This window comes from Mastomys coucha, unplaced genomic scaffold, assembly GCF_008632895.1.
Source record: "Mastomys coucha isolate ucsf_1 unplaced genomic scaffold, UCSF_Mcou_1 pScaffold7, whole genome shotgun sequence".
NCBI lineage: Eukaryota > Metazoa > Chordata > Mammalia > Rodentia > Muridae > Mastomys > Mastomys coucha.
Genome location: NW_022196913.1, coordinates 59,078,104 through 59,088,131, shown reverse-complemented (window position 1 = coordinate 59,088,131; position 10,028 = coordinate 59,078,104). Strand labels below are relative to the sequence as shown.

General features: G+C 41.9%; 1 protein-coding gene across 3 annotated transcripts in view; it reads right to left on the bottom strand.

Moving 5' to 3' along the window:
* Positions 1–10,028, bottom strand: part of Simc1 (SUMO interacting motifs containing 1) — a 48,339-nt gene that overhangs the window by 24,456 nt on the left and 13,855 nt on the right. The window contains exons 2-3 of one of the 3 annotated variants that reach the window (XM_031358157.1): positions 2,570–5,194; positions 739–971 (exon numbers count right to left, since the gene is read on the bottom strand). In XM_031358157.1, the coding sequence (XP_031214017.1) occupies positions 739–971; positions 2,570–5,194 (2,858 nt within the window). The other 2 variants (XM_031358158.1, XM_031358159.1) reach the window with 2 other exon arrangements.

Genomic DNA, 10,028 nt, shown 5'->3' with positions numbered 1-10,028 from the left:
AGGACCTCAGCATGTCAGTGGAGGCTAGCCCTGGCCTACCCTCCAGGACCTCAGCATGTCAGTCGAGGATAGCCCTGGCCTACCCTCCAGGACCTCAGCATGTCAGTCGAGGCTAGCACATTGCCAGAGAGCTTTACCGCTCATGACTGCATGGAACATGTGATTTGTTGAGCTAATCACAACATTCTATTCCTCAGTTCACTACAAATGTCTCAAAACTGGACTCCTGTCCAATTATAATACAACTCAGTTTGTGTAATTACTGAAGTTGATTTTCTAACCCAAAATACTGGGTCTCAGCAGCCATTCATGAAAAAAGTATCGGGCTGGAGAGATGGCTCAGTGGTTAAGAGTACTGACTGCTCTTCCAGAGATCCTGAGTTCAATTCCCAGCAACCACACGGTGGCTCACAACCATCTGTAATGGGATCTGTGTGTCTGAAGACAGCTACAGTGTACTCACACACATAAAAAATAAATTAATCTTAAAAAGCTAAAAAAAAAAAAAGAAAAGAAAGAAAAAAAAAGAAAAGAGTATCAAACATCCCCAGGTTTATAGTGAAAACAAGCCATCATGGTTTCCTAGCACTTGAGGCCAGTTTTGATTGAGTTTTCTGCCACCTGCAGTTAACATTGAGGAAGCTCCCAGGTCAGCTGGATAAAGCTTAGACAAAGGAAGCTGTGCCCTGGCTCTGGGTTCCCTAGAAGACTTGGCCAAGCAGCTGTAATGATTCATACTGTTGAATTTTCATGAGAAGCATGTAGGCCTCCTTGAGGACATCCACAGTCTCAGAGCCACTGAGCAGGATTTTCTGGATGATGTGAGCCACAATTTCTCTGGGTGGGTAATGTTGGGGTGAAACAAAGTCCATTAAAAACTGCACAGTCCCCAAAGGGAAGTTTTCTTCAATAGTGTTTGTCACCATTCTTAGTCTTCGATGAGGGATGGGTTCTAATTTTTGACCCTTGCTCTGTAGAGACAAAGAGATAGATAGGCATCAGGATGGGTTCTACACTTCCTAAAAGCAAGAGGTTCTGCAATAGGTTGAAAATAGTAAGGTTTTCTATGCATTTGAAATATTTTATTAAAGAGAAACAAGAAAGCTCTACTTAAAAAAAAAACTTCTTAATGATGTGGGAAAATTAAAAGACAGAAATTCTAAATTCTACACATGGTATGACTTCATCTATATTCAAATGTAACAGAAAGGAAAATACCAAAGAGCCAAGAGCAGGGGTTTGAGTTCCTGATGCCCCTGCCTCCACCTCTACATGCTAGGACTATAGCCAAGAGACTTCAGAGTAGGGACAAAGGTACACTAGACACAGTAGTACAGATTAGAAAACTTGAGCACGTTGTCTTGCTGGAAGAATCAATACCACTTTCTTCCCCCTCCCTCCTTCCCTTTCTTTTTCCTTTTTGAGAGTATCACAAGGCCCAGGTTGATAGAGAATTCACTATGTTTGTAGTAGACACTGGTCTTAAATTCTTGATCCTCTTGCCTCCAGCTCCCAAGCACTAAGATTACAGGCATGTACCATTGTGCATGGTTTTTAACCATTACATTCTATAAATGACAAAACCAGTAACAAATACATATGTTTAAAAAGAAATCCTAATTACTAAAAATATTTAAATGGTCATGTATAAAAAGGCAATTGGGAAGGGAATACATGGAATTATAATAAATGCTGTCTTGAGAGCATGATGAGTGCTTTCATTAGACAATCACTTTTTAAAAAGATTCATTCTTATTTTGTGTATGCATATGTGTCTAGGTGTAGAAGTGTATGTGATGGTGGTGCCTGCAGAGAAAAAATACCTTTTTGACTTTTACACTTTACATATTCCCTTATATGTGTGTCTATAAGTACATACCACAACTGCAGGGTCAGAGGACAATTTGTGGGCGTCAGTTCTCTACTTCCATCACACGGCTCTGGGCCACAGAATACAAGTTATCAGGCAGCAAGTGGCCTTACCTCCTGAGCCACTCTGCTGGCCTGGCACTTTCAACAAACGTAAAGGTTGAGGGTGAGGTTCTGGATAACAGAATGGTTTCATGCTGTGAGACCTTTCTGTCCATATATAGTTAATAAAGACAAATGGGAAATGGTAACCTCATTAAAGTTTTAAAACTGAATTTCTACTCCTAAATTCTGAGGCATTGAAGTGATAAGGGACTTCTTATCACTTATCTTCTCTCTCTGTGATATGGGAAATGTATGGAATTCAGGAAGAGTTCTATTCCATGAAGGAATAGAAGACAAGAATTCGATGAAGGCCAATGACAAATCAGACACTTCACACACATCACCTCATTTAGTGCCCTGAGTTGTGTTTTTACCTCTGCGTTACAAATGAGGAGGAGAAGGCTCACGAAGAAAAGTGACCTGCACACTAATGCGTGTTAGGTGTAGGCTGAGATCTGAACACAGATCTAGTTCCCCTCAAGTTGGAGAAAGATAAAAAACAAAAATTGTCTTTGGCCCATTCTCTAATGCATGGACTCTAATCATAGTAACATTATCAAAGACAGTCCTCAAGGGGGTGAGTATGTTAGCTTACCTCTCGTGTATCTTTATCTGGTATTAATGTCTGGAAGAAGAGATGATGTACTGGAGGCCGTAAGAAGTATTTCAGTCTATGCAGGCAAGGTCTATTGTAGACCCCAACTTGTGGTATTTGTCCTTGTATCTGGGCAGACCCAGGGTTGGCAAGCTGTGGCAGTGATCTCTCTTTTCTGGCTGAACTATCTGTGGTAGTGAGCCAAGGAACATTTTCTAATTTAAATTCAGACTGTCGAGATAGTGGGTTAGCAGAGCAATTTGGAGAGGATGGAGCGGAGATATCCATAGGAGTATCACGATTTTGCACATCATTCAGGGAAGACTTTGGCCTGTCTCTTGCTAAGTCCAATAACGCTTGTGGTGAGTGTGACACATCTCCTGGTAAGTCTGGTGTATCTCCAAGTGACTCTGACATATTGCCTGGTGACTGCAATGCATTCCTAGGTGACTGTGGCACACCTCCTGCTGACTGTATCACATCTCCTGATGATGGTGGCACACCTCCTGCTGACTGTATCACATCTCCAGATGATGGTGGCACACCTCCTGCTGACTGTATCACATCTCCTGATGATGGTGGCACACCTCCTGCTGACTGTATCAAATCTCCTGATGCTGGTGACACACCTCCTGCTGACTGTATCACATCTCCTGATGATGGTGGCACACCTCCTGGTGACTGTATCCTATCTCTTGAAGACTGTGGCACACCCCCTTGTGACTGTATCGCATCTCCTGATGATGGTGGCACACCTCCTGGTGACTGCATCCTATCTTTTAATGACTGTGGCACACCTCCTGGTGATTGTATCGCATCTCCTGATGCTGATGGCACAAATCTTGGTGACTGCATCCTATCTCTTGATGCCGGTGACACACCTCCTGGTGACTGTATCCTATCTCTTAATGACTGTGGCACACCTCCTAGTGACTGTATCACATCTCTTGATGATTGTGACACACCTCCTGGTGATTGTATTGCATCTCCCGATGCTGAGGGCACACCTCCTGGTGACTGTATTACATCTCTTGATGACTGTGACACACCTTCTGGTGATTGTATCGCATTTCCTGATGCCAATGGCACATGTCCTGCTGACTGTATCCTATTTCTTGATGACTGTGGCACACCCGATGATGACTGTATTACACTTCCTGGTGACTGCATCCTATCTCTTGATGACTGTGGCATACTTCTTAGTGATTGCGTCACACATCCTGGTGACTGCATCACACTTCCTGATGACTGCATCACACTTCTTGGTGACTGCGTCACACTTCTTGGTGACTGTGTCACACCTCCTGATGACTGCCTCATACTTCTTAGTGACTGTGTCACACCTCCTGATGACTGCCTCATACTTCTTAGTGACTGTGTCACACCTCCTGATGACTGCATCACACTTCTTAGTGACTGTGTCACACCTCCTGATGACTGTATCACATTTCTTAGTGACTGCATCACATCTCTTGGTGACTGTGTCACACCTCCTGGTGACTGCATCACACTTCTTAGTGACTGTGTCACACTTCCTGATGACTGCATCACACCTCCTGATGACCGTATCACACCTGCCGGTGACTGAATCACATCTCTTGATGACTGTGTCACATATCCTGGTAATTGCATCACTTCTGGAGACTGTGGCACATCTTCCAGCAATGGTGGCACATCTTGCAGTGACTGTAGCATATCTTGTAGTGACAGCGGCATGTCATGCAGTGACCATGGCATGTCTTGCAGTTGTGTCACATCTTGTGGATATGACATGTTTTGAGGTTGATCTGGGACATCTTGAGGTAGGCCCAGAGTGTCTTGGGATGGATATAGAGTGTGTCGAGGATGCCATGATAAGCCTTGAGGCGTGCTTGGCATATTTTGCTGAGGGCATGGTACATTTTGAGTAGAGCATGGCATTTCTTGAGGTGGTTGAGGCAAAGCTTGGAGTTGGCACTGCACAGTTTGTGATGGGCACGACAGGGCTTGAGATGGGCATGACAAAGTTTGTGATGGACATGACAAAGCTTGTGATGGGCATGACAGGGCTTGTGGTGGGCATGAGGAAGCTCGTGGTGGACATGGTGAAGCTCTTTGTGGACATGATAAGGCCTGTAGTGGGCATAGCAAGCCTTGTGATTGACAAGGCACATCTTGCTGTGGACAAGGCAAAGAGGCTCTCTGATTACTTGTGGAGGAGAAGGAGCTAACATCTGAGGAGAGCTGTAGGCTTGTCAGGAAGCTAAGGTCACCTTTATATGTGATTGCACTACAGTTTGGGTCTGGTAGATAAACGGAGTCCTGGCTGATGGATGTAGGGGGTTGAGAACCTTCAAACAGGTTTTCTTCCAACAAATCCAAATCTACAGGATCATTGTTAACCATTCTCTGTGCTGCAGGCTGCGAGCCTCTATCTCCAGGGGCTTCTATCACCTCTTTGCCCAAGAGACTGGTACATGTCTGAAGACTGGTTGGCTCCTTCTGAGAGGAAGCTACAGGTTCTAAAGTCAAATCAAGAGTGGCAACAGGCCTATTTTCTTCCTCATTTCTCGTCAGATCAATCACACAGAGCCCATTCCGTTCTTTTGCCCTTGTTCGGGTTTCTCTAGTTAAGTCAATGAAGTCCTGTTAAAGATTGTGAGAAGGGAGGAAGAGTGAGAGGACAGCCCAATAACTCCATTGAGAAATCTGTTTTTAGCTTTTAATAATGAACATCACTTTACTTTTTCATTTCATTGATATTTCTACGTTTGCAGTGCTAGTGGTTGAATCCAGGGACTTGTGTACACTGGATAAATGTTCTACACCTGAGCTATATCTCCAGTCTTCTATGCATAATCTTAAGTATTAGTTTATTTTCTTTAGTTAACATTTTGCTAGTGTCAAAGCTGTCAACTTCTATAGATTCATAAACTATCCAAATGCTAAATGTGGGAATGCAATGGAATATTTTCCCCTCCTACTCAAGAAATACTGATGGGTAGTAGAGAAAATTCCACCCTTGACAAACAGAAAGCAACCTTTGTTTGGAAAAGCAAACTCCCAGGACAATTTGCAACAGAAGCTAAGCAAGAATGTAAGTTAATATGAGGCCTCAGATACTAAGAACACGCTGAGTGTTTGTCACTGACTTGGGAGTCCCAAAGATTCATGGATTCATTAGAGAAGGCTCTCAAGGACAGACATATGAATAGAAACAGATTTACTAAGAAAAGAATCAAAAGCACACTTCTAAAATGGAAAGAATATAGGCAACTTAGCTGGATAGTTGAGTTTTTAAGGGCTGGAGAAAAACTTTCCATTAGTCTTATTCATATTTACGTGTACATTTTTCTGGAAATTTGGAGGGCATTTCTGGGCCTCAGAGGAAAGGTTTGGCTAAACACAGGATTTTAGAATCAAACTATTGATCTGAAAGGCAGCATTCATGTAAAAATACAGCTATATCAGGATGCTAAAGAAGCTGATGGGGCTTCTGGGTCTTGGAATCTCCTGCAGAACATAACTAAGTTCCATGACAGAGCATAATCAACTGTAAGAGTAGGGTTTTGTGCAGTCTGGATCTGGATGGAGTTATAATCATCAGTTAAATTTACATTCAATGGGCTGGAAAGATGGCTCAGTAGTTAAGAGCATTGGCTACTCTTCCAGAGGACTGGGTTAGACTCCCAGCATCCACAGAGTGACTTACAAGAATACCAGGGGACTCAATGCCATTTTCTGGTCTCCATAGGCATAAGACACATATTTGGTACACACATACAGTACAGGCAAAACACCCATACTTATAAAAAGAGGGCACCAGATTTCATTAAGGGTGGTTGTGAGCCACCATGTGGTTGCTGGGATTTGAACTTATGACCTCCGGAAGAGCAGTCAGTGCTCTTGCCTGCTGAGCCATCTCACTAGCCCCTTCTATGATTTTTTTTTTGGGGGGGGGGGGGGTTTGAGACAGGGTTTCTCTGTGTAGCTCTGGCTATCCTGGAACTCACTCTGTAGACCAGGCTGGCCTCGAACTCAGAAATCCATCTGCCTTCTATGATTTCTTAAACTTCACAATGATACTGCAGGATAGCATTGCCATCTCTATAATATACATGCAAAATCAGTGTTGAGGACCAGGTTATTTACCTAAGGACTATACAGCTAAGTAGTAGTGGCAGACATTCAAACCCACTCTGTCCACCTTTCCTGTTAAGGGCCTAGGGATAAATAACTTTTTCCAATATATAATCAGCTTTATAGTCTTTGGTTTGTTGAAACAGGAGCTCATTTTGAAGCTCTGGCTGTGTTGTTTTTAAGAAAGCCTCAATCATTTTGATTTTTCCAATGAAGACTGAGGAGCCAGCCGCTGGGGTGAAGACCTGCTAGCTCAGAGAGGCAGAGAAAGCACCCAGCTGACATCCCAAAAGAAAGTTCACCTTCTCCTCGCCCTGTCAAAACTCCTCAAACTAAATGTCCCTCCCTTCTACATCCTGTGCATCTCTATATATCCTCCTGACTTCCTCTTATTCTTTTTTCCCCCATCTTCACTCCTGGTCAACTGGTTGTTTGCTCCACCTCTCAACCTGTTTAATCAATCCTGTTTACAATAAACAGAATGCTCTTGAATTAAAGGTGTGTGCTAAGGTTGAGCCATACCACAACTAGAAACAGGTTTTTTTCTAGATAACATAGTCTTGGGGTGGGGAGGGTTTACAGTATGTGTGATCAAATATCCTACAACATGAGCTGCAGAGAGATGGCTCAGTAGTTAAGAGCACTAATTGCTCTTCCAGAGGTCCTGAGTTCAATTCCAGCAACCATCTGTGATGAGATCTGATGCCCTCTTCTGGAGTGTCTGAAGACAGCTACAGTGCACTCACATATATAAAATAAATAAATAAAATAAAATAAAAATCTTTGTCTGATCAATAGGCCCACAAACAAAACAAAACCTTTGACCTCTTTAAAAAAAATCCTGCAACATTTCCCCCTTTTTGTCTAAATAAAAAGGAAAGATTTTAACTCTAACAAAGTAAAACTATTTACAATAATGAAGACATTTCTACCAAGCTTTCCACAATGTCCAGCTTGATAGTGTATTTGGTAAGCCTAGGATTAAGTAATTTGAGTTCAAAGTTCTGTAAAATGTTCCTGTCTGTCTCCTATGAACTCAATTTAGCAATTTCAATGTCCTGAGCAGGTTGTAGTCCAAGCCTGATCTTTGGGTGGTGTTTGCCACCTGAGTGGCAATCCTGGCTAGGTAGAATCTAACAGTCAACCCAAAGGTGTCTACTGTTTGCAGTGACCCTGGTGGCAGAAGTGACATGGGGCAGGTAGATTTACTGTGGCAGGGCTCCATCACCTTCTCAGAGACTGCAAAGATTACTATTGGATAGTAGAAAACTTAAACATTTTAAATGTTATATTCAGCAGATCTCTGAAAGATTTGAGGACCATAATCTACTAAGTACATCTGAAGTACACAAACTTTATTCCTAGTTACCTGCTTCCGATTCAAACCTGAAAACAGTACAGGAAGCTTATTTCTAGTTAGTATTCTATATGACTACTAGTATCATGACAGGAAGTTTATATACACATAATAATCTTATCTATTTGGAGATAATATTTATACCTTAAGGAAAGTTCTATAGAGAGTCAAATGAGAACCAAAGACTGTGAGATTAGTGGTCCTACAACAGTCCCTTATTTTTTGTTTTCCTCTGTCCTATACAAGGAGGCTCTTCTGATATGAGACAGAGATTTGGGATTTCCCTTTAACAAGCATGTGTGGGTTTAGAGGAGAGAGCTATGCTCCAACCCCAAAGCCAGTTTTAATTTTTAATTGAATTGGGACCACATAAAGAGCATTTGCCACTATGTCTGTAGAGGACAGCAGAGATGAGCTGAAGGTGGGCAATGCCCATCCTTTTTTACTTTTTCTTGAGACATTTTTTTCTTGATGATAGTTCTCTTTCTTCAGATGTTTCACTTGTCCAGTGGTCTCTAGATTCCCTAGTTGGATGTTTTTATTCTCCTGGAAAGATAAAAGCAAACCCTGCCCCAACATTAACTCTCCATTTTGTTTGTTTGTTTTTGCAGGTTATATCTTTCCTAGGGCAAAATGTATTTTTGGCAACAGTAAAAAATTCTTTTGAATTTAAATCATTGTAATTCTTATGTGCCTACTTTTGCCTCCCAAGTGTTGGGATTAAAGGATTAAAGCCAGTCACTACCTGGCTATGGATTGCTTATAATAGTTATTTTCTTTTTTCTTTTTTTTTTTTTTTTAAGATTTATTTATTACAAGTACACTGTAGCTGTCTTCAGATGCACCAGAAGAGGGCATCAGATCTCATTACGGGTGGTTGTGAGCCACCATGTGGTTGCTGGGATTTGACCTCATGAAGAGCAGCAATTGGTGCTTTTACCCTCTGAGCCATCTCATCAGCCCTATAATAGTTATTTTCATAGAGTTGTCCTGGTTTAGTTTGGTTCCCCATTTCCCCTTATTTTTTAGTGTCAGGGGTAAACTTTCAAGGTTTTCAAATGTGTAATCTATCATTCTTGTTAATTTATTCTGAATTTGTTCCTTGGCAAATTTTAACATTCTAGTCTTAATTAAACATGATGCCAATTTGTTCACTATTTCATTATTTCTTGACATTTTTGTTTGTATTGCCTGCATGAGCTATATATTTGATTTCTTTGCTAAGTTTACCTGTGTTTTTCCACTTCCATTCATGCCTCCTATGACCAGATATCTTTGCCATTTATCTGACAGTTAGTGGTCTTCCATTTGGATGACCATATAGCTAGACCATTAGACATGCATCATGAATTGGAGAAGATAGAGATTTTTCTTTTCCTTTCCTAGTTTGCCTTATAGCCAATAGTGCTGCACTGATTTTGTGGTCCTTCCTCAGTATTGGCCATCTCATCTCCCAGTCTATAGGCCGCTACTTTCCATTAATTTTGGTCCCATTAGTGGTTGATGAACCATCAGTAAACCATGCATTAGGTAAATGTTGTGACCATCCTAGCAGTCTCCACAGTTCAACTGGTTCTTCTTTGCGGGGAAGGGTAAGGGGTTTAGGGATGGGGAGTACAGGCAAATGAGCTATTTCCTCCATGTAGAAAGGCACAGAACCCTTTGCTACTACATTCTGGTCACAAAGTAATTCAGCTAGGTACCAGGTTCTGCTGTAATACCTTTCCTTCCATGCCTAAGTCTGTGAAGGTCTGCCTTCCAATAGATCCACTCCATCACTGGAAGGAAGACGTACCCTTATGACTACAGGGTCATTGGCAATGACTGAGTATAAGGTTCTCCTTAAATAAGGTTCTCACTAAATGTCCAGATTTGTTTCTCAAAGAGAGAATATTTATTCTCCATATATAGAAAACATCTGCCGGGTGGTGGTGGCCCATGCCTTTTATCCCAGCACTTGGGAGACAGAGGCAGGTGGATTTC